Here is a 25,499-nt window from a genome sequence, read left to right as displayed (position 1 = left end):
AAATGACCACAATACTACCATAAATGACAAAGTGAAAGAAAAGAATATACAGAATAAAAATATTCCAAAACATGCATCCTGTTTGCAATAAAGCACTAAAGTAAAGCTGCAAAAAATGTTGGAAACAAATTACCTTTATGTCCTGAATACAAAGTGTTATATTTGAGGCAAATCCACTCCTCATATACTCAAGCATATTGGTGGCTAAATCATGTTGTGGGAATGCTTGTCATTGGCAAGGACTAGGGAGTTGTTTAAGATAAAAAGGAACAGAATAGAGCTAGTGCATTGGCAAAATCCTAGAGGAAAACCTGGTTCAGTCTGCTTTCCAACAGACACTGGGAGACACATTCCCCTTTCAGCAGGACAATAACCTAAAATACAAGGCAATTGCTTACCAAGACGACATTGAATGTTCCTGAGTGGCCTAGTTACAGGTTTGTCTTGAAATCAGCTTGAAAATCTATGGCAAGACCTGAAAATGGCTGTCTAGCAATGATCAACAACCAACTTGACAGAGCTTGAAGACTTTTTTAAAGAATGATGTGCAAATATTGCACAATCCAGGTGTGCAAAGCTCTTACAGACTTACCTAGAATGACACACAGCAGTAATCACTGCCAAAAGTGACGCTAACATGTATTGACTCAGTGGTGTGAATACTTATGTAAATTAGATACAGTGCATTCGGAAAGCATTCAGACCACTTTAATGTTTCCACATTTTGTTACTTTACAGCCTTATTCTAAAATGTATGAAATCGTTTTTTCCCCTCATCAATCTACACATTACCCCATAATAACAAAGCAAATACAGGTTTTTAGAATTTTTTGCTCATTTATAAAAATCGGAAATATCACTAGTACTCAGACCCTTTACTCAGTACTTTGTTGAAGCACCTTTGACAGCGATTACAGCCTTGAGTCTTCTTGGGTATGACGCTACACCTGTATTTGGGGAGTTTCTCCCATTCTTTTCTGCCGATCATTTCAAGCTCTGTCAGGTTGGATGGGGAACATTGATGCACAGCTATTTTCAGGTATCTCCAGAGATGTTCGATCGGGTTCAAGTCCAGGCTCTGTCTGGGCCACTCAATGACATTCAGAGACTTGTCCCGAAGCAACTCCTGCGTTGTCTTGGCTGTGTGCTTAGGATCATTGTTGGGGCGGCAGGTAGCCTAGTGGTTAGAGTGTTGGACTAGTAACCGGAAGGTTGCAAGATCGAATCCCTGAGCTGACAAGGTAAAAATCTGTTATTCTGCCCCTGAACAAAGCAGTTAACCCACTGTTCCTAGGCTGTCATTGAAAATAAGAATTTGTTCTTAACTGACTTGCCGAGTTAAATAAAGGTTAAAATAAAAAATCCATTCTAGGTGATATCTTGCCCTTGATCCACGACCAGTCCAGCTCCAACTGACAGAATGTCTTAGTAGGGAGCCTTGTGGACCTCCACAGACAGATTCCCCCATTAGTTTTGGGGCTAGGTTTACCACAGCACGTGCCTAGCCTGCTGATAACAGAGTATCAAATACACCAAATGGACGGCGGGGAATCATTAGCTCCACCTTTTATGTTAGCACCACCATTACTGTTCACATGGCTCAGGTTCCCTTGCTGGATGGAGGAATGTGGCTCTCTTGATTAAAAACGGAAGAAAAAAAATTGATTCGGCTAGAATCCCCGGCTGAGATGAAACCAATTCTTATGTGGATGTTTTTTCTGTATACGTTGAGAGAAGATGGGCAGGTTGTCAATTGAACCCAAGCCAAAGCCTTATTTGCATCCAAGTAGAAATATTCCATGACAGTCTAGAGCTCATTAGGATAGTACACAGATTACTTTGGCAGGCAATAGTTTGCGTCTCGCCCCAGGTGAGTGCTATAGGCGAATGTGGTCTACATGCATGATTCTTATGAAACAGACAAAATGCTCATATGATTAAGTATTACTCCACAGCAGCAGTAGGCAGCCAACAGCAGAACTACAGTTCCTTCATAAAGTATTCATACCCCTTGATTTACTCTACAGTTTGTTGTGTTACAGCCTAAATTCAAAATGGATTAACTGGATTTTTTGTCTTACCCATCTACACACAATACCCATAATGACAAAGTGAAAACATGTTTTTTGACATTTTTGTATTGAAAATGAAATACAGAAATCCAGTGCATTCGGAAAGTATTCAGACCCCTTGACTTTTTCCACATTTTGTTATTCTAAAATTGATTAAATAAAAACGTTTCCTCAGCGATCTACACACTGACAAAGCTCTAGAGTTCCTCTGTTCCTCTGTGGAGATGGGAGATCCTTCCAGAAGGACAACCATTTCTGCAGCACTCCACCAATCAGGCCTTTATGAGTGGCCAGACAGACAGAAGCCACTCCTCAACAAAAGGCACATGACAGCCTGCTTGGAGTTTGCCAAAAGACTCTCAGAAAAAAGATTCTCTGGTCTGATGAAACCAAGATTGAACTCTTTGGCCTGAATGCCAAGCGTCACGTCTGGAGGAAACCTGGCACCGTCCCTACGGTGAAGCATGGTGGTGGCAGCATCATGCTGTGGGGATGTTTTTCAGCGGCAGGGACTGGAAGACTAGTCAGGATCGAGGCAAAGATGAACGGAGCAAAGTACAAAGAGATCCTTGATGAAAACCTGTCTGTTTCTCAGACTGGGTCAAAGGTTCACATTCCAACAGGACAATTTTGTATTTTTTTTAACCTTTATTTAACTAGGCAAGTCAGTTAAGAACAAATTCTTATTTACAATGACGGCCTACCCCGGCCAAACCCTAACCCGGACGATGCTGGGCCAATGGTGCACCGCCCTATGGGACTCCCAATCACGGACGGTGGTCATACAGCCTGGAATCGAACCAGGGTCTGTAGTGACACCTCTAGCACTGAGATGAAGTGCCTTAGACTGCTGCGCCACTCGGAAGCCCCAAAAATAATGATATGGCCTGGAATAGGCATGGAATAAACAAGATATGAACAAGTTTTCCATGTGGATATAGATAACACATGGAACAAGGCGATATCCCAAAGTGGCATTGTAGTCCACATTTCTGAATATATATATATATATTTTTTTTCACCTTTATTTAACCAGGTAGGCAAGTTGAGAGCAAGTTCTCATTTACAATTGCGACCTGGCCAAGATAAAGCAAAGCAGTTCGACACATACAACAACACAGAGTTACACATGGAGTAAAACAAACATACAGTCAATAATACAGTAGAAAAATAAGTCTATATACAATGTGAGCAAATGAGGTGAGATAAGGGAGGTAAAGGCAAAAAAGGCCATGGTGGCAAAGTAAATACAATATAGCAAGTAAAACACTGGAATGGTAGATTTGCAGTGGAAGAAAGTGCAAAGTAGAAATAGAAATAATGGGGTGCAAAGGAGCAAAATAAATAAATACAGTAGGGGAAGAGGTAGTTGTTTAAGCTAAATTCTAAATATTGAAGGGGTCAGGTGCTGCTGATACTTGTGTCAGTGAACTGCTTCATTTTTTTCACCAACATCGAAAATAAACTAAAAAGGCTCCAATTTGTGAACTGTGCCACAGCCTTCACACCCTGTCCTTCATATTCATCTGAGCTCAGTGCAGCATTTCTAGTGTTGATTCAGGTGTTAAATTAATTCTGAATGTGTTAAATTAACACTAATGTGTGTAAAAAAAAGTTAATAACAAGTGCTATTATTTCCCAGCATGCTCTATTGCAGGTTGATTTTTAGAATTGTTTGTTTCAGTATCTATGTTTTTGCATGCACATTGATTGATTAATTAATCGTATGCTACTCAAATATAAATAACATACATTTTTCTAAACTAATTTAACAATAAAAAGTGTGGACCTGTATAGATACTGGACCAGTGTTAAATTTAACACTCAGTTTTGATTTAACACTGGATAATTTTCTATGTGGAAAGGTATATCTTTCATCTCTCAAGAGGGGAACATTGTAGATGAGGGGGAGTAGATAAACTGTAGGCCAGGGTTTAGTAGAAGACTTAGTAGATGGCTGCAATGCTGGCAATACAGAGAAGAATCATACTGTGCAATCCTGATGAGCCAAATCTTAAGCTATTGCCTCTCGTCTTGCAGCTTGAGTGGAGTGTGTACCTGTATTTGGTTTCCAGGGAGAGATAGAAATGGAAAGGGAGGAGCAGGTACAGTATGCATCTGATGAGAAAGGGATTTCCCCACAGACAAGACCAGCACTCAGATCAAACAGAGGATCCGACATCTGCCCGCGTCACAGAGACACCTGGGACCATAACGGCTCACATCAAAACCATGAAGGGGAGAGAGAGGCATAAATCACCCTCTACAGAAGTGACAACTTAATAACCACATCACATTCATACTGTACGGAGCATGGACACACATATTCCTACAAAACACACACACACACACGTTCATACCAACATACATGTACAGTACATTCTTATACCTCTTGCCACATACAGATACATAACATACATAACATAAAACAGAAAGGTGAACGTTTCATGCACGAATACACACGATGGATCGTTTCATAAGATGGATAGTTTTATACACAGGCAGATAAATGAACAGCATTCAGCTACATTAAATGTGCAATGTTGAACACCTTCGCACACTCACACTCACTGGCCTTGTCTAGATCCCATTTCCTCCAAACAGAGAGAGCTTTATCGGCCATTGAGAAATGACAGCACTCGCTAAAATATTTGAGGGCTTTTTCAGAGATCCAAAAGGGGTCAAGGGTTCCAGAGCTAATTTTCCATTGCTCTTGGTATTTACTTTGATTCTGTTTTTCCCATCGTGGCCTAGTGGTTAAATAGCTAGCACACTGTATTAAAATGCTTCAATATAAATGTCCATAATATAAACACAAATATGAATGTTGCTAAGCATTAAAAGCTACCCTGTTTTGGGTTTGTTTACTTTTTTCCGTCAGAGTGGGGAGGTTTGTGTAGATTGCTGTTGGCAGTGGAGCCTCGGGCCAGTTCAGAGTTGAGTTAAGGTCAATCCTCCTGCCTAATTATGGTCCATTAACCTTTGGTGTTGTTCTTACCTCCAGCCCTAACATAGGCCTCGACCCGTATTCCACTTCAGTCCCCCCATTCCCCTCTTAAACCTCTACTCTGACACCCACTAGAACCCAAATACTACTTCTTCCCTGACGGAGACTTTTGAGGGTCAAAGGATGATGTCCTCCCTCTCAGATGAGATGGTCTATACAAACAGATATTAACAGATGTTACAGCTGTTAGTGTATGATATGGTTCAGTAATTAAATTACTATCGTGGTTGTCTCTCTTATTTCTCCCTCTATTTTACACTCTTCTCTCTCTCCCCTTCTCTCTAACTCACTCGTTCTCTCTCTCTCTCTCTCTCTCTCTCTCTCATTATCATGACTAATACTTCCACCAGTGACTTGACTCATAATGGATATGCCATACAGCTCGTGGCCTTGGATAAATGTGTGAACGTTAGGTACATAGGACTACATACACACACACACACACACACACACACACACCTCATATATATATATATATATATATATGATAGCTCAACAGCTCAGTTTCCTCCATCGACTGCAGGCAGAACAGAAACAATGGCATATTTTTCATCAGGCTCTAATTAGGCACCATCCGGCAGCAGCCCTACTGGTGGTCATGTGTGGTCAGCAGAGACTATGGAACTAGTCTATATTCTTTCAATGCAACCTCCAAAGCAAATGGAGAACTTTGCCATAACTGCAGGCAACACATATTATGGAGTGTGGTTTCCATTGTAATTATGGAGTGTGGTGCTGTCTGGAGTTTGGAATGCTTTCATTCTGAGGAAGTGTAAGGTGACTACCTACATACTATATGAAACTGAATTTAAATATAACATAATTATATAATAAAGCTCATATAAATTTGTCCTGAGCTCATGTTCAAGGACAATGATCATGATGTGATAAGAGAGCAAATGTCCATAAAGGCAGAGAGCCTGAAAGAGGCTGGATGGGGAATAGAGTTCAGCCTTGACACATTTTAGTAGCTCATCCAAACTTGACCTCTGGTACCCTCTTTAAAACCACAATGTTTCACTGAACGGTTTTCAATCGGACCAATTCCTCTAACACCCCCACAGCTTCTATGAGCCTCAGCGCAAAATGCCAAACACAGTCACTTCTCTGTCTTTGAGCAATGAACATTTCCTTTCTGACCGCAATGTGGTTTTGTCCCTGGCAATTCACAGCAAACCACTGTATTATTTTCCTATTACATTAATTACATACTTATCTGCTAACAAGTGATGTGGTGTTTCTCAACACCGTTGCTGTAGCTCACTCGGTGAGCTAGTTCTTTTGGCTGTGACTTCTTCCACTCTATTTTCTCCTTTTTCTTTTTCTCTCCTCATTTTTTGCTTTCCCTTTCTACAGTATAACGAAAACTATAAAATAAGTGACACATGTTTTAATTTGCAATAACAGAGACATATCAACAAATCTAATGAACTTGTAAGCATTGCATCCAGTCCATAATGTTGGCTTGCTATTTGGGGGTTTAAGTCTGAGTCTAAGTTTTCTGAGTCACAGGCAGTATTGACCAGAAATGTTCCATAAACATGAGCAGATACTGTAGGAAAGGTCATAATATCTGAGACACCCCATAAGTTGCGTGTTTAGACATTTTTAGAAATTATACAAATTATTTAAAAATGAAAAGATGAAATGTCTTGAGTCAATAAGTATTCAATCCCTTTGTTATAGCAAGCCTAAATAAGTTCAGGAGTAAAAATGTACTTAACAAGTCACATAAAAAATTGCATGGAGTGTTTAACATTATTTTTGAATGACTACCTCATCTCTGTACCCCACACATACAATTATCTGTAAGGTCCCTCAGTCGAGCAGTGAATTTCAAACACAAAGACAAGGGAGGTTTTCCAATGCCTCACAAAGAATGGCACCTATTGGTAGATGGGTAAAAATAAAATAAAAAGCAGACATTGAATATCCCTTTGAGCATGGTAAAGTTATTAATTACACTTTGGATTGTGAATCAATACACCCAGTCACTACAAAGATACATGCGTCCTTCCAAACTCAGTTGCCGGAGAGGAAGGACACTGCTCAGGGATTTCACCATGAGGGCAATGGTGACTTTACTACTCTGTGACAGGATAAAACTGAGGATGTATCAACAACATTGTAGTTACTCCACAATATGAACCGAAAGGACAGAGTGAAAAGAAGGAATCCTGTACAGAATAAAAATATTCCAAAACATGCATCCTGTTTGCAATAAAGCACTAAAGTAGAACTGCAAAAAATGTGGCAAAGAAATTAACTTTATGTCTTGTTTTACAAAGCGTTATGTTTGGGGAAAATCCAAGGCAATACATCACTGAGCACCACTCTTCATATTTTCAAGCATATTGGATGCTGCATCATGTTATGGATATGCTTGTCATCGACAAGGTCTAGGGGAGGTTTTTAGGGTAAAAATGAACGGAAAAGAGTTAAGCACATGAAAATCATTGAGGAAAACTTTTGCCCGTAGAGAACAGGCTACTCAGATGAATGGTGCTCATTTAACAAAGTTAGACCAAGTTTAATGAATGTATGCAAGGTCACATAATGATAGTATTCTGCATAACATAACCAAATATAATAGCATAGTATAACGTTACTGTAAGACAAAAACACCACCGCAATTTTCTTTCATGTGGCCACAAGTAGGCAATGCTACAGTTTGTCAGTGGTGTAAAGTACTTAAGTAAAAATACTTTAGAGTACTACTTAAGTAGTTTTTTGGGGTATCTGTACTTTACTATTGATATTTTTGATTACTTTTACTTTACTACATTTATAAAGAAAATAATGTACTTTTTACTCTTTACACTTTCCCTGACACCCAAAAGTACTCATTACATTTTGAATGCTTAGCTGGACAGGAAAATGGTCAAATGCTTGCACTTATCAAGAGAACATCCCCGCTCATCCCTACTGCCTCTGATTTGGCGGACTCACTAAACACAAATGCTTCATTTGTAAATTATGTCAGTGTTGGAGTGTGCCTCTGACTATCCGTACATTTTAAAAACAAGAAAATCATGCCGTCTGGTTTGTCTAATATATATTTTTATACCCAAGTATATTTATAATCAAATACCTTTAGATTTTTACTCAAGTAGTATTTTACTGGGTGACTTTCACTTTTACTTGAGTCATTTTCTGTTAAGGTATCTTTACTTTTATTCAAGTATGACAATTGGGTAATTTTTTCCACCACTGCAGTTTGTTAACACCACCTGCTCTAAAATTCGCCCACTGTACAGTACATGATTCCAAACAACATTGTAGGCTACTTTGAAACAACAGTATATAACTCAATAAGATCTAAATTCATGTACCCATAAAACTGATTGAGATCAAATGATTGGTATGCAGATGCTGCATGAATTATCTTTCATATCTTTTGAATGAGGTGGTGTTTTTGTCTTACAGCAAAGTTATACTATGCTATTACATTCGGTTATGTTATGTAGAATGCTATCATTATGTGATCTTGCAGACATTGATTCAGCTTTGATCTAACTTTATTAAACAAGCTCCATTCGCCGGAGTAGCCTGTTCTCACCGCATAAAGTAGAGAACATACACACGTGCAGAACATGATCGGTACATGTGCAGAAGCTTCATGATATTTAGTCTGCCAGATTAACTAAAGAATAAATATTGCATTTATAATAACAATTAGCAAAAACGTTTTTTTTCTTGCTTCAGAGGATTTGCTTTGATTTTGTTGCCTGTATGCTTTAAGTGTGGCCTTCTTATTTGAATATTCACAAATACAGTAAGTGAACTGCTACTGTATGTTATCCAGCATTTTTACGGTAATATTCCAAAATACACAAAATATTTCCCTGAAGTATACATTTTTCCCACAATGCAATGTAATTTATTGTAATCTACTGTATTCAGTTTATAAATATGTTACTGCTGATTATACAGTAATTAACCATGACATTAACAGGATTTGTTTTACAGTGTACCTTACTTACAAACATCTGTGCTAATAGGCTATTAAAAGTATGCTGAAATCGCTCTGCCATTTCCTGGTTGCTAAAATTAAAATAGTTCACCTAATTTCAGTTTATTTGACAAACAAACAAGTGTAGAGTAGTGTAGAGAATCTTTGTACCATCTAAACCGCTGTGAAATGTATTTTCCATAACCAAAAATATTATATTTTCAGCTGTTTGAATCTGGTGTACAAAACCGAAAGTAAAAGATGCAAAAACGAAACTTAAGAACGGAAAGCTTAGAAATAGGGCACGTAGAACATATATTCTTAAACTTGCTTTCAATGAGAATGACAGATCTATAGCACACATTTCTGTGTGAATTTGGTTGGGTTGCCCAAAAAAATACATGTTGCCGTTTTTAACACATGATTGCAGACATAAACCCTTGCAATAACTCACACGAGACTTCTCCTTTAAGACCTTTTATTAAGACCCCTCAAGACGCAGTAGCCCAGTCAGTCCTTTTTATATAGGCCCTGCCTTCAGGGGGCGGGAGAGATACTGTACAAACTCTAGGAAATCAGCTCTCCCGTCCCATGCGGTAGCGGCGTAATCAGGAGGGAACAGGGCTGACGCGCACCGCGCCACAGAGAGCTTTGGATATTGATAAGCCTGTGACGAAGGAGCGGACAGCAAACTCCCAGTGCATGCTACTACACTTGTGCTGCGCTTAGAGGCGCACGGTGCGTTATAAGGAGAGAATAACCTCATGTAGGCTACAACGCGTGGAAAAGGAACATAAAAAGGGATTTTCATCAACTTGAAAAGTTTTGATGTCTCGAGGGATAACCTAGCATTAGCCTATATTAATGTGTAGCCTATAAATAACATTTTACTAATCTAGTCTATAATATTGTTTGGAAGCTTTGTTTTATGTATGCAAGTAATTTAAATTGGTCAGAAGATCTTTTTCTCTTTTTTTTAGGATTAATGTAAGAGGTTTATTTTAAAGCCATGGGCTATAACATTTGATGTTTTAATTTCACACCAGGACTTTTAATGACTCGAATTCTGTGATACCAAACTATCTGAGACTATTATCCCGACTGCAGGAGATCGTGTTTGGAACACACCACAAACAGTTCCTTGGGGATTTAACACATCAATTCAAGATGGACCAAATCATCTTTAAAAAAGTCGCCTTACTCCCCTAGTCCCCTGACAGTGGAATTTCGAGCTCGGTGGACGTTCTAAGTGGGAAGCGTATCATTGAGTAGGCAACAATTGCTAATTGACTGGATACTTTGCTGAGACAAGCGTGGGTGTCCGTCTGCTCGCAAAGCCAGGAGTTCCAATTCCACAGAGTGAGCCGCTGTCCCTGCGCTTAGTGCTGAGGGAGAGACTCGTGCTGTTTCCATAAATGCTTGGTCTATCGCGGAGAATCCAGCCTGGGCAGCAAGATGAGCTCGTGGGTTTGGGTTCAGCTGCTCGCGTTGTTTGCGACATGTCTGAGGTCGGGCAGCGCAGAGGTATGTGACGGAGTCAATTAATTAAAATGTAGGTCTAATTGCCCATTCAAAAGTTCGTTGCCAAATGTATGTTTTTCTGTTTAGCTCATTTTAAAGGCTAAGTTAATTTTCTTTGTTTCATTTCACTGGGAATGTTAACATTAGGGGACCATTGAGCATATTTGACACCAGGCCCCAATTATAGACCTTTGTTGAATTTCAGGATCATTGCATTTTAACGACGTTTGCACTGGGGTTTGTGTGCTCTCTAAACAAAAGGCACCAACTTGTTACATTCAATATTGTTTTGTACAAAATAAATGTGAACCAGGCCCCTCACCCCTCCACTTAGTCTATGGCTGTGGCCTACAACCACATGTGCACTTGTAATTATTGAGTAATTATGAAGTACATAGTAATTAAGCTGTGTCTTGTAAGTTAAACTGCTCATCATCTAAACCACACCTTATGACAGCTCTCATGGCTTTAATGCTTCTATATAAAATATATTTTAAACAGTCCTGAGTTTCACTTCAGGCTGTGAGGGCTTCATGGTGAGGACATCCGATTGGGCCCTGCTTGGCAAGGTAACCATAGAACAGTTACAGCACATGGCAGACCCATCTACAGAACATAAACTTCTTATAGTCCAGAATCCCAAAGTGAAAATAACAATCTTTCTCCACTAACATGCATTTTTTTTGGTACGCTTGGGGCACATGCTCTGATGATGCACTCATTTGTTGGGCCCCATAACTCCCCAATGCTTGTCCACATGCTCATGATCAACATAGGCCCCTCTCCAGATGTCTAAACTCATAAACCTGTCGATAAACATCATATGAGTGGAAGGTAGAGGCCATGTAAAATCTCACCAGACCCATCATGAAACATGCCTGGGAGCTAAGCAAGGCCAAATGTGTGTGTGTTTGTGTGTGTGTGTCCACAGGATATTTGACAGACTAGCAATAGGATGAGCGCTTGTCACAGCAACACAACTATAAATCATTCTAATCATGCTATGGCTGCCTATTGTCTTGAGTCATGGTGTTGAGGTCCTTAATACACATGACAACAGTTAAAAATAATAGGAAAAACATTTTTAACTCAAGGAGAGAGGGGCCTCGTTTTGACTGCTAGAGTCGATTCTATGTACTTTGTATCGTAGCATACACAGCAAGTATCCTAAAAGTTCCTTTCCCAGGATACGTCCTGCATATGACACATGTCAAGTGCATGGTGAATTATACCATGGTGAGTCCAGTCCCCTTATGGTTATCTTTAAGAGAGGCGATATAATTCAAGTATGAGGGTCTCATTTTGATAGGCTTGAGAAGAGGCCAAAGAGGCCTTAACTTTAATATAATAATATACACTGAGTGTACAAAACATTAAGGACACCTTGCTCTTTCCATTACATAGACTGACCAGGCGAATCCAGGTGAAAGCTATAATCCCTTATTGATGTCACTTGTTAAATCGATTTCAATCCGTGTTGATGAAGGGGAGGAAACAGGTTAAAGAAGGATTTTTAAGCTTTGAGACAATTGAGACATGGATTGTGTATGTTTGCCATTCAGAGGGTGAATGGACAATACAAAATATTTAAGTGCCTTTGAACGGGGTATGTTAGTAGGTGCCAGGAGAACTGGTTTGTGTCAAGAACTGCAACTCTGCTGGGTTTTTCACAAGTTTAGAGTGTGTATCAATAATGGTCCCCTGCCCAAGGACATCCAGCCAACTTCACAACTGTGGGAAGCATTGGAGTCAACATGGGCCATTATCCCTGTGGAACGCTTTCGACACCTTGTAGAGTCCATGGCCCACCGAATTGAGGCTGTTCTGAGGGCAAAAGACGGGAGGGGGTGGGGGTGCAACTCAATGTTAGGAAGGTGTTCTTAATGTTTTGTACACTCAGTGTATATGCCATTTTGCGGACACCTTTATCCAAAGCAACTTACAGTCATGCGTGCATACATTTTACATACTACTGGTCCCAAGAATTTAACCAACTATCCTGGCATTGCAAGCACTATACTAAATCAGCTGAGCTACATTGGACCATCTTTGGGACATTCACAGGAATTGGCAGTAGTGGCTGTGGGAAGGGACTGTAGTGAAACGAAGCTCTGACTATGTGGGTCATGACAATATACACACACAGTCTTCAGTTATGGGAAATGAATGTTTAAACAGGGTGAAATTCGGCGCACCCCTTCTTTGCTGGATTTCCTTGAATGCCATTCAGTTGCTTTCATGCTATAAGATCTATGACTTCCTCTAGTGTGTCTTTTTCCCAGAGCTGCCAGTGGTGTGTGGTATCCACCACATTTGTTATGCCAAAGACTAGGCTTTTGGAGGCAGCCTCGGAGGGACGCAAATAAACATCCCAAATCATATGAATTGCCCTAAGGACAGGTTGTTGGAGGTGGCAGTAAGGATTGATTAGAAAATATTGTTAAGTATAGTTGAAGTAGTTCTCTGTCACCTATACATCCTCCCATCCAGTGGTGTATTAGTGTACATGCCTGTAGCTAGTTATCATGTGAGGTGTCTTTGAGGATTACCATCAGGAAATTCCCTCAATCAACTATATCAATCAAATGTATTTATAGAGGCCTTTTTACATCAGCCAATGTCACAAAGTGATATACAGAAACCCAGCCTAAAACCCCAAACAGCAAGCAATGCAGGTGTAGAAGCACGGTGGCTAGGAAAAACTCCCATGAAAGGCAGGAACCTAGGAAGACCCCTAGAGAGGAACCAGGCTCTGAGGGGTGGCCAGTCCTCTTCTGGCTGTGCCGGGTGGAGATTATAACAGTACATGGCCAAGATGTTCAAACGTTCATAGTTGACCAGCAGGGTCAAATAATAATACTCACAGTGGTTGCAGAGGGTGCAACAGGTCAGCACCTCCGGAGTAAATGTCTGTTGGCTTTTCATAGCCGATCATTCAGAGTTAGAGACATCAGGTGCGGTAGAGAGAAAGAGTCGAAAACAGCAGGCCCGGGACAAGGTAGCAAGTCCGGTGAACAGGTCAGGGTTCCATAGCCACAGGCAGAAGAATTGAAAGAGCAGTAAAACCTTGAAATCAGCCCTTGCCTTAACAGGAAGCCAGTATAGGAGAGGCTAGCACTGGAGTAATATGATAGAAATGTTGGATTCTAGTCAAGATTCTTGCAGCCGTGTTAAGCACTAACTGAGGTTTATTTAGTGCTTTATCCATGTAGCTGGAAAGTAGAGCATTGCAGTAGTCAAATCTAGAAGTGACAAAAGCATGGATGAATTTTTCTGCATAATTTTTGGACAGAAAGTTTCTGATTTTTGCAATGTAACATAGATGGAAAAAAGCTGTCCTTGAAACAGTCTTGATATGTCAAAAGAGAGATCAGGGTCCAGAGTAACGCCGAGGTCCTTCACCGTTTCATTTGAGACAACTGTACAACCATCAAGATTAATTGTCAGATCCAACAAAATTTCTCTTTGTTTCTTGGGACCTAGAAACTGTCTTTTTTGTCCGAGTTTAAAAGTAAAACATTTGCCGCCATCCACTTCCTTATGTCTGAAACACAGGCTTCCAGTGAGGGCAATTTTGGGGCTTCACCATGTTTCATCAAAATGTACAGCTGTGTATCGTCTGCATAGCAGTGAAAGTGAAACATTATGTTTCCGAATGACATCACCAAGAGGTAAAATATATAGTGAAAACAATAGTGGTCTTAAAACGGAACCTTGAGGAACACCGAAATGTACAGTTGATTTGTCAGAGGACGACCATCCATAGAGACAAACTGATATCTTTCCGACAGATAAGATCTAAACCAGACCAATTTGGGTTTCCAATCTCTCCAAAAGAATGTGGTGATCGATGGTATCAAAAGCAGCACTAAGGTCTAGGAGCATGAGGATAGATGCAGAGCCTTGATCTGACGCCATTAAAAGGTAATTTACCACCTTCACGAATGCAGTCTCAGTGCTATGATGGGGTCTAAAACCAGACTGAAGCGTTCCGTATACATTGTCTTCAGGAAGGCAGAGACTTGCTGCACAACAGCTTTTTCAAACATTTTTGAGAGGAATGGGAGATTTTATATAGGCCAATAGTTTTTTAAATATTTTCTTGGTCAAGATTTGGCTTTTTCAAGAGAGGCTTTATTACTGTGAGTTTGGTACACATACAGTGGATGGGGAGGCGTTTATTATGTTCAACATAGGAGGGCCAAGCACAGGAAGCAGCTCTTTCAGTAGTTTAGTTGGAATAGGGTCCAGTATGCAGCTTGAAGGTTTAGAGGCCATGACTATTTTCATCAGTGTCAAGAGATATAATATTAAAAAACTTGAGTGTCTTGATCCTAGGTCCTGGCAGTGTTGTGCAGACTCAGGACAACTGAGCGTTGGAGAAATACGCAGATTTAAAGAGGAGTCTGTAATTTGCTTTCTATTGATCATGATCTTTTTGTCAAAGAAGTTCATGAATTTATCACTGCTGAAGTGAAAGCCATCCACTCTTGGGGAATGCTGCTTTTTAGTTAGCTTTGCAACAGTATCAAAAATACATTTTGGATTGTTCTTATTCTCCTCAATTAAGTTGGAAAAATAGGATGATTGAGCAGCAGTGAAGGCTCTTTTTTGATACTGCACGGTACTCTCTTTCCAAGCTATTGGAAGACTTCCAGTTTGGTGTAGCGCCATTTCCCTTCCAATTTTCTGGAAGCTTGCTTCAGGGTTCGGGTATTTTCTGTATACCAGGGAGCTAGTTTCTTAAGACACATGTTTTTTGTTTTTAGGGGTGCGACTGCATCTAGGGTATTACGCAAGGTTAAATTTAGTTCCTCAGTCAGGTGGTTAACCGATTTTTGTACTCTGACGTCCTTGGGTAGGTGGAGGGAGTCTGGAAGGGCATCTAGGAATCTTTGGGTTGTCCGAGAATTTATAGCACGGCTTTTGATGATCCTTGGTTGGGATCTGAGCAGATTATTTGTTGCGATTGCAAATGTAATAAAATGGTGGTCTGATAGTCCAGGATTATGAGGAACAACATTAAGATCCACAATATTTACTCCACGGGACAAAACTAGGTCCAGAGTATGACTGTGACAGTGAGTAGGTCTCTAGACATGTTGAACAAAACCAAAGCCTTTTGGAGTGGGTCTGTGGACTTTTCCATGTGAATATTAAAGTCACCAAAAACTGTAATATTATCTGCCATGACTACAAAGTCCGATAGGAATTCAGGGATCTCAGTGAGGAACGCAGTATACGGCCCAGGAGCCCTGTAAACAGTAGCTATAAAAAGTGATTGAGTAGGCTGCACAGATTTCATGGCTAGAAGCTCAAAAGACGAAAATGCTGTCATTTTGTTTTTGTAAATTGAAATTTGATATCGTAAATGTTAGCAACACCTCAGCATTTGTGGGATGCGCAGGGGATATGGTCACTAGTGTAACCAGGAGGAGAGGCCTCATTTAACACAGTAAATTCATCAGTCTTAAGCCATGTTTCAGTCAGGCCAATCACATCAAGATTATGATCAGTGATTAGTTCATTGACTATAACTGCCTTGGAAGTGAGGGATCTAACATTAAGTAGCCCTATTTTGAGATGTGAGATATCACAATCTCTTTCAATAATGACAGGAATGGAGGAGGTCTTTGTTCCAGTGAGATTGCTAGGGCGAACACCGCCATGTTTAGTTTTACCCATCCTAGATTGAGGCACAGACACAGTCTCAATGGGGATAGCTGAGCTGACTACACTGACTGTGCTAGTGGCAGACTCCACTAAGCTGGCAGGCTGGCTAACAGCCTGCTGCCTGACCTGCACCCCATCTCATTGTGGAGCTTGAGGAGTTAGAGCCTTTTCTATGTTCATAGATAAGATGAGAGCACCCCTCCAGCTAAGATAGAGTCCGTCACTCCTCAGCAGGCCAGGCTTGGTCCTGTTTGTGGGCGAGTCCCAAAAAGAGGGCCAATTGTCTACAAATTCTATATTTTGGGAGGGGCAGAAAACAGTTTTCAACCAGCGATTGAGTTGTGAGACTGCTGTAGAGCTCATCACTCCCCCTAATTGGGAGGGGGCCAGAGACAATTACTCGATGCCAACACATCTTTCTAGCTGATTTACACGCTGAAGCTATGTTGCGCTTGGTGACTTCTGACTGTTTCATCCTAACATCGTTGGTGCCGACGTGGATAACAATATCCCTATACTCTCTACACTCGCCAGTTTTAGCCTTAGCCAGTACCATCTTCAGATTAGCCTTAACGTCGGTAGCCCTGCCCCCTGGTAAACAGTGTATGATCGCTGGATGATTCGTTTTAAGTCTAATACTGCGGGCAATGGAGTTGCCAATGACTAGGGTGTGCGTGCGTATGTGCATTTGTGTGTGTGTGTGTGTGTGTGTGTGTGTACACACTCGCATGCTGGCAGGCAGCAAAACTAGACCCATAATTATGTATCATTACTCCTCACCTCTCTACTCCTATAGCCTGTACCTGGCATTCCTCAGCTCAACCCACTTCCTATGAAACATCACTTGGGCTTTTCCCAGATGGCACTGTATTCCCTGTTTAGTGCACAACTTTTGACCAAGTCCGATAGGGGTCTGGTCAAAATTAGTGCACCACAGTATGTATGAAATACGATGCCAGTTGAGATGCAACCTGGGTCTGTCTCTGTTTCTCTCTTCAGAGAGATGTAGATCTACTGTGTGAATGCTCTAAAATAAGTGCCTGTCTCAGCCTGTGTGATCAGCAGAATGACCGTAGATTTTAGAAGACACTGACTGTTCCAGAACTTCCAGATGTGACTCAGTCAGATGCTGATTTGTGTGTGTGTGTGTGTGTGTGTGTGTGTGTGCGCGATTTAGAGTTCTGATTTAGAGTTCACCAAATTAGGACCAGAGTCACTCCTGGATTCCTACGGTATTATAGGGTAAATGTTATGATTTTCTGTTTACGTCAGGTTTGTTTAGCAGTTGCAGGGGGTAAAGTGTTTATTTCATTTTTCCTGCTCAGACACAAATCGCCATGACAGTGGCCACCCTATGAACAAAGGCCCAGACCATAGTGTGCAGCCAGCACAATTTGAATGCGCCCCAAATGGCACCCTATCCACTTTAGAGGGCACTACTTTTGACCAGGGCCCATATGGGTCTGGTCAAAAGTAGTGCACTAGGGAATAGGGTGCTTTTAGGGTCTCACAGCCTTAGACTGGAGCCAAGGAGAGGAAATCACTGGGATGGCTCCTCAGGGGCATCACTACATAAATAGAGTTGTTAATTTAACTCATGGCATTTTCCTTTTGTATGACTTGACTTTGTGCAGTGCCCAACAACAATGGGGAAAAGTCAATGGTATGTACATTAATAGTGTGTGAATGCCGTTCACGGATGGCTTCTTCCTCCTCAAAGGGCTTCGATTTATTCTCACAAGAAACTGAATGGATTAATGTAACGGACAGAGGTCGTTCGACTTGTGTTAGCTCCCTGAATTAATGCCTAGACATTAGCACAGCAGGCTAACCCAGTTTTGTGGTGTGCAGGAGACCCGGGATTCGAACCCAATAGGTCAAACAGTGGTAGACCCAGCTAGCAAGAGTTAATATCTCCATAGATGCAACTTCTTCTCCTTTCTTCATCCATCCCGCCATTATTCGCCCTGATGTCCATCTCTCTGTTCTGATACACCTCTCCTCCTCCTCCTCTCAATCACTCCATCCCCCACTACTTCCTGAACCCTTCCTGACTCCTGTGACCCCTAAGTATTAGCAGATGAGGTGACACAAGGCCAATAGTCATTCACCCCCACTTAGTGGCCATTGTGAATCCAAGCAGCCATTTCCTTCATCCTCTTGTTTCATTAATGATTAGGGGGGGTAAGTCGGGTTACCCCCTAACCAGAGAAAATGTATGGAGTAAAAGTACCTTATTTCCTTTAGAAATGTAGTGAAGTAAAAGTAAATAATTTCAGAAATAGTAAAGTAAAATACAGATACCCCCACAAATTACTTAAGTAGTACTTTAAAATATTTTTACTTAAAAAAAATGTATAAATAAAAAAAGTACTTATTTAACTGGGCAAGTCAGTTAAGAACACATTCTTATTTACAATGACAGCCCACACCGGCCAAACCCAGACGACCATGGGACTCCCAATCACAGCCGGTTGTGATACAGCCTATATTCAAACCAGGGTGTCTGTAGTGACGTCTTTAGCACTTACATGCAGTGCCTTAGACCGCTGTGCCACTTGGGAGCTTACATGTACCACTGTTGTTGTCTCTTTGCTTCCATATCTACACAGAATAAATTGGGAAGCTGAGAAAATATCTGATTTGGGAGAATCTAGTTTTATTCCTGTCTTATCGCTTTTTCTCAGGGGGATCCTCTCCCTCCAGGTTTGGTGGAGCTGGTTAGGAGCAACCCTATCTCTTCCATAGAGGACCTACAGCTGCTGCTGCTCAGTGACTCCGTAGGTAAATATCTCTAATGTTGTACTATACTAATACTCATCAACATGCATATGCCATTTAGCAGAATCCGTTTACAAAGAGACCTACTGTCATAGGTGCATATATTTTAACATATGGGTGGCCCCGGGATTCAAACCCACATCCTGGCTTCCGAAGCCTAATGCTCTATCAACTGAGCCATACAGGACCACAAGCCAGCCAGACACACTGATCACGCCAAGAGATGGAGGCTCTCTCAGACTAACTAACCCGACCAACAGAGACTGAGGGAAAAATAATAAAAACTTTGTCACATGATGCCCAGATTTCATTCCCAACAGGGACAGGTGAACATCACACACAGTAAATACAACAAACAGAATCTCACAGACTGACTAACAGATAAACCCACAGTGGCACAGAGGGCAGAAAGACTTCTTAAATAGATACACATATTGCCCAGATTTTATTCCCATCATTGAATAGCGAACATCACACACAGTAAACAGTATATACAAACTCAACGAGATAAGAGAAACAAAGAGTGAAGTATTCAACGTCTCAAGGTACAAAAACATACAAACATGAGGTTATGACAGAAACAAATGTCCACACAAACAGGCATATATTACAGGGAAGTTAAACATAAACAATGCTTCAAACTCTCTCATAAACACACACATGCACCATACAACCATACACAGATAAACACACAGACACGCGCCCACACGCACACACACACTAAAAGTCATAACAATAAACAATTGAAGTAATGAGCTGATTAGATCTGTAATCTAATGTAGGAGAGTATTGTTTTTTTTCTCAGATGAGGATGTTTCGGAAGATTTTGTGCCCAGTGGACAACACTCTAACAACGCTAGCAACCGACTACCAAGGAGTCTGGGTGAGTTTGCACCTTCCTCATATTTCTCTGACACTAGGCTATAATTCCACATATTTCCGTCACTCATGTTGACTTGGGTGGTTTTGGACAGCTGGATCTAATCCAAACTGAGTTGCGTAACGCATGTTTTGGTAAAGAAACATCTAAAGTATGTCACCGATTCATTAGTTATTTGCTGAACAAACACAAACACGACTTGCAACTCCAAGTTACACTCCAAATAGTTCAGCTGCTTCAATAGCATGTGATTTCTTTAAACAGCATAAGTAATATACCTTCAGTATAATTAGTGTAAACTAAATGTTTTCTACATTTTGAGGCCTATGTGCTGGCTGTTTTGTAGGCACTGAGCAGTGTAGAGGGTATGCTTTTAACATTAAGCCTGAGGCTTATGGAACCTGTAAGTTATATGTGACTTAAAAAAAATATATACACGTTTAAATGGTCTGTTTGTCTGTCTGTCTTTGTTGTCTCAGACGCCCAGCCGGCTCAGCAGGCGCTATGTAAGGTGAGGACAGAGGTGATGGAGGTGACCCGTGCCATGTTGGACCGCAGCAATGCCAACTTCATGTTGTGGCCTCCCTGTGTAGAGGTACAGCGATGCTCCGGCTGCTGCAACACCAAGACGCTGCAGTGTGTCCCCGTGCTGATGCACACCAGGCACCTACAGGTACATATACACCACCCCCCATCCCAACCCCTGTCCTCTACCCTGAAACTCTTGCCCAGGTTGTTTCTGTAGAGAATGTTCACAGCTAACGTAGGCCTACCTGGTCAAATAAAGGGTTAGTGATTACATGAATAAAAAAATAAAAAAGCGGTTTAGTCATTTTGAATTCTGCACTTCCGCAGAGCTAATCTCCTCCACCTCCTCCTCACTAGGTGATGAAGATCCAGTACGTGGAGAAGCGGCCCAACTACTCCAAGGCAGTCGTCTCGGTCCACGACCATGTGGAGTGTCGCTGCCAGCCCGCCCCTCGCCCCCCGGCCGTCCCCAAGAAGAAGTCCACGCCCCGCAGACAGCAGAAAGACAACAAAGGAGAAGGGCATCCGGCCAAGGCCAGATCCAAGGAGGAGCTGCACCGCAGAGATGAGCTGAAGCACAACCAGAGGATCCAGCTGGAAGACCTGCTGGACCAGCACTGGAACCCCAAGGACACCTCCTCAGACGCAGGGGAGGGGAAAGGGGGCTATGGGCTAGACCATGACAAGATGGATCCTCAGTGGGTACTTAACACTACCAGCCAGCTGGGAGCTAAGGAGTGGACCGAACATCGACATCACGATGACATGGAGGAGGGGAGAGACAATAGTAGTGTCAACGGCACTACAACCGCAATGGACATCGACATGGCACAACTTGACCACGAGAAGAGAGACAGGGTCGAGACACGAGGGGACACACTATTTAACATTACTGAGGGTAATGTCAGTAGGGGAGATAGGCAGCAGGGAAGTCTGAGTCTCAGTGAGGAGGGAGACCAGGAGACACAGAGACAACCCACACAAACACAGAGTCCCTCGCTACGCAACAACACATCAAAGCAACAGCAACATGGGACCAACTCCTCCTCAGAGGAAACCAAAAGCAGAGAGGGAGCCAATCAAAGAATGGAACAGCGATTCCATCCTACGGAGGAAACCAATCAGAGGCCCGAGAGCAGATTCCCTCCCCTTGAGGAAGCCGATCAAAGACGTAAAGACAATGAGACACCTGATTCAGAGAGGAGGCTCCAGCACGCTCTCCAACTGGAACAGGAGAAGCTGGAGGAGGAGAGGAAGGAGCTGTTGTTACTCCACAGGAGGCTGGACGATGAGAAGGAGCACCTGAGACGGGAGCAACAGAAACAACAGCAAGAAGAAGAGGAGCAGAAGTACCCTCGGCCTAATCATAAACATCATCAAACTCAAACCACCACACAAAGAACAGGTAGACAGAGAACATTGTGAGCTAGCAAGTGTGTGTGGTGCGTGTCTGTGTGTCTATGTGTTTTGGACGTATGTTTCTCAGTTTAAATTGTATTCCAAACTGTATTCCTGTTCTCCCAGGCGCAGTGTCGCCCACTTCGACGCGAGCGCCCTCAGACCTGGCTCGTCCCCGGCCACCTGCTCGGCCCGGCCCACCTAGGAAGAGAATGAGGAAGAACAACCGCAAGCGCATCAGCAAGGCTGCAATGAGAGCAATGCTAATGTAGAACCTACAATCTCTCTGCAGGTAAGAGAGTTTCTATCCGTTCTAACATAAATACTTCCAAACCCATTCAAATACTTTCCAAGTACTTTCAAATACCAACAATTTAAAATACTTTTGGGGGAAAGTATTTACAAACAGTTTTCAAATACTTTCCTAAGCCTTTAAGATACTTTCCAAAGAAAAGTGTATATTCATATACAAAAACTACGAGCCTGGTCTAGAATGTAACCATTTCAAAAAAAACTCTGTTTCTCCTTCTCATCCAGGGAGTGATGCTCTCAGTCTTTGTTTTGGACAATCCAGTGGTGACACCGAGCAGTTAATTCCTTTCTTATGAGTTAATATTCATGTGTCAGTAACCTGCCCATCCTGTGACCGTGAGGTATTTCCTAATAGTACTAATGATTGTCTGGTGAACCCAAAACAACCCTTGGACGGAAAGAAATATGGGACAAGAAGAATGGGATGTAAATACATACAAGGTTGAGGTGATCCATCAACATATCTCTGATCCATCAAAAGATTATCTCCTATTAACAACAAGATGTTCCCCCAGTCGGATCAAGAACATTGGAACAGAACATTCAAACAACATTAGAACGTCGGAACAGATCATTGGAACAACATTAGGACTTTGGGAGATATTATTGGAACACTGGAAGAACGTTGGAACATTCACAAGGATGTTGGACTGTTACTGGACAGTGCTATTGGACCTCCCTCATGACTTTTCAACAGCGTAGTAAACCACTCCAGTCAGTAGAGATCAAGTCGGTTAAAATCTCTTTGTATGCTCATCCGAGGCATGGTTCATTACAACTCCCACGAAGTGGACTGATCACGCTTGTCAAGAAGACCAAGGAAGAGAGAGCATTTTTATGTCAGTCCAAATCTCCCATTTCCCTATGAGCACAAGACGCTGAAAATACGTGTTTTTGGTTGAAAATATATTTCAAAAATATATATTTCAAAAATGTTGCTCACTGGGTTCTGACATGGGAGAAGACATTTTATTTTTCCGACTAGAAAGATACACTGGTAGAGTACCGGGAAAATACCATGGCGAGCAGATATTACAGGGACAATGGGAAAGAAATGATGACATTTATATGAGCTAGGACTGTTGGAATGAGTGGTAGTCTTGACTGATGCGAGCAGTATCCCTACATTGTACTTAAGCTGCTCTATATGTACTATTCCCACACTAAGGGAGGGCAATAGAACTACACAGCAAAGATATTACATGTCTCAATAGTTACACAATGTAGAATCTCGTTTTATATAAAGATATTTAATTGTATTTAATTTGATCTGAAACACTGGAATTCCATCAAAAATAATGCACAGGTTTGCATTCTCATGTTCAGCTAAGGCTTCCGCACTTCTTTCGGAGAGTGTGATTAAAGATGCAAGGTGCTATACAGGGGTTGCATTACACCTTTATGTCTGTCTTTAACATTATTTATTCCTTATATCACATAGGTCTCCTGTGTTCATTATCAATAGGATTACTACATATGAAGCATTTTGGGGGTTGAATATCGATCCCTCTTCCGGTCTCAATATAATTTGAGCTGTCAGCCTTTGTGCACACAGACCGTGGTCTAGATTCAATCAGATCAAGCATTATCCGACGATAGCAGACAGCCGCATAGCGGATGTTTTGGCGGTTTTAGAGGAGGATTGGAGCTGTCAAATTGTCTCAAAATCAGAAAATAAAGTGTAGTCTATATAGAAATAATTAAGCTCAAATTAAAAACTCATTAAACATTAGGATTTCTATCATCCTAATCAAGCTGTAGATTACAACTCACATTCCAGTGTTCCAACTTGTAAACAAGGCTGCAAAGCATTTCTGTTAATGAGACTCAGCCAATGGCAATGTCCGCTTTAGGTATAATGCCGGGAGCCACTTACGGATTTGACAGCCCTAAATCGCCAAAACAACCGCTATGCGGATGTTGGCTAAAGCGAACGCGGATCTGATCGAATTGAGCCCAATGTAACTACAATGAAAAGCTTTGAAAAGGGAAAAGGTGTTGTCTGTTGCCTGCCATTCACTGTCTGTATGATAGACAAGTTATGGTAATGACTTTGTGTCATTGTATAACTTTGTGTGTCAGTGTGGGTGTGCATGTGCGTGTCTGTGCTCACGCGTGTGTACAGTTTGCGCATGTGTGCCCATTTGAGTGTTAGAGTATATGTAAGTATGTGAACAGAATCATATTTATGTGTTTGATCACTAACACTCATGAATCCATAAGTCAGATAGTCCCTTATTCACAATGCTCATTGCTAACCAGTCCTTGTCTACATAGGGAACAGCAGAGAATCAGACCTTTTGTATCCTGAGGCTGTGTGTTGCTTTATTTAATAAAGGCAGAGACACAGCAAGGGTACTGGAATAGGTGCCATTGTCATTTTTAACACAGAGAATTATGCACTACCGAATACAGAAATTGGGGCTTCTCTCGCTCTCTCTGTCAGTTTGTGACAGCACACACAAACACGCCCCAGACTGAGACTGCAGTATTGTGACCCAGCTAAAGCAGGGATTGGTGAGAAATCATACAGTGTGACTGTGGGACAGTAATCCTAGTTTTAACACCCCTTTGCTACAAAATGTTGACATTTAATATTGATTTACAGTAAGTTGTCCTAAAAAAAAAGGGTTCAAGCTTTGTTTATTAGTATCCTATGGATTTTACAAGGCCATTTAGTAAAACTAGTTGGTGAAAAATCTAACACTACAATTTGAAGAGAAAAAAGTGCCCTGATAAAAGTGTCAGATATTAAAATTAGCATGGGTTAGATGTGTCAAGCAAAGAAGCTCAGTGCGTGTGTGCAGGTCACCTTTCAGGTATAGTTTGCTCACTTCAAATAACCTAACTACCAGCCAAACTTATTTTAAATATTGAAAATGTGGCATATTTCATAATGCCTTCTTTCAACTGTAACAGTTATTGTCTGTTTTGTTTTGAATTATCAAAAAATGAATGTTGTGATAATTGCCACTTAATTCTATTTTGATATGATTATAAAAAACATATGTGAGAAAGTGTACTGTGAGCTTATGTCCTGCTTTTTGTGTTGTGAAGTAAGAGAAGCTACCCACTGGGCAAAGACGTCAGTTCAACGTCTAGTTCTGATTTACATTTTGGTTGAGTTGTCCACTAAGGTGAATTCAAGTTAAAATGTTTAATGTCACGTGCACAAGTACAGTGAAATGCATCTCTTGCAAGCTCCAAACCCAACAATGCAGTAATCAATATCCATAGCTGTCACGTGTGCTCCCTCTCCGGCCTCTAGGTCACCAGGCTGCTCGTTATGGCGCACACCTGTCATCATCGTTACGTGCATTATGACACTCACCTGGACTCAATCACGTCCTTGATAACCTGCCCTATATACAGTTC

General features: G+C 41.4%; 1 protein-coding gene across 1 annotated transcript; it reads left to right on the top strand.

Moving 5' to 3' along the window:
- Window positions 1-9,404: 9,404 nt before the first annotated feature.
- On the top strand, window positions 9,405-25,144 carry LOC115196279 (trichohyalin). The gene is made up of 7 exons (XM_029756955.1): window positions 9,405-10,555; window positions 18,913-19,009; window positions 19,812-19,889; window positions 20,366-20,559; window positions 20,772-21,819; window positions 21,939-22,104; window positions 22,350-25,144. The coding sequence occupies exons 1-6, from the start codon at window positions 10,487-10,489 to the stop codon at window positions 22,082-22,084; spliced, it is 1,632 nt and encodes a 543-aa protein (XP_029612815.1). The 5' UTR covers window positions 9,405-10,486; the 3' UTR covers window positions 22,085-22,104; window positions 22,350-25,144.
- Window positions 25,145-25,499: the final 355 nt, after the last annotated feature.

Source organism: Salmo trutta, chromosome 1, assembly GCF_901001165.1.
Source record: "Salmo trutta chromosome 1, fSalTru1.1, whole genome shotgun sequence".
In the NCBI taxonomy this organism is placed as follows: domain Eukaryota; kingdom Metazoa; phylum Chordata; class Actinopteri; order Salmoniformes; family Salmonidae; genus Salmo; species Salmo trutta.
This window is presented reverse-complemented; position numbering and strand designations above follow the sequence as displayed.

Excerpts from the sequence above, each read along its gene's own strand:
- LOC115196279 (XM_029756955.1), top strand. The coding sequence starts at position 10,487 with ATGAGCTCGTGGGTTTGGGTTCAGCTGCTCGCGTTGTTTGCGACATGT. Across the intron at positions 10,556-18,912 it reads TGAGGTCGGGCAGCGCAGAG|GGGGATCCTCTCCCTCCAGG; the intron begins GTATGTGACGGA and ends GCTTTTTCTCAG. Across the intron at positions 19,010-19,811 it reads GCTGCTCAGTGACTCCGTAG|ATGAGGATGTTTCGGAAGAT; the intron begins GTAAATATCTCT and ends TTTTTTTCTCAG.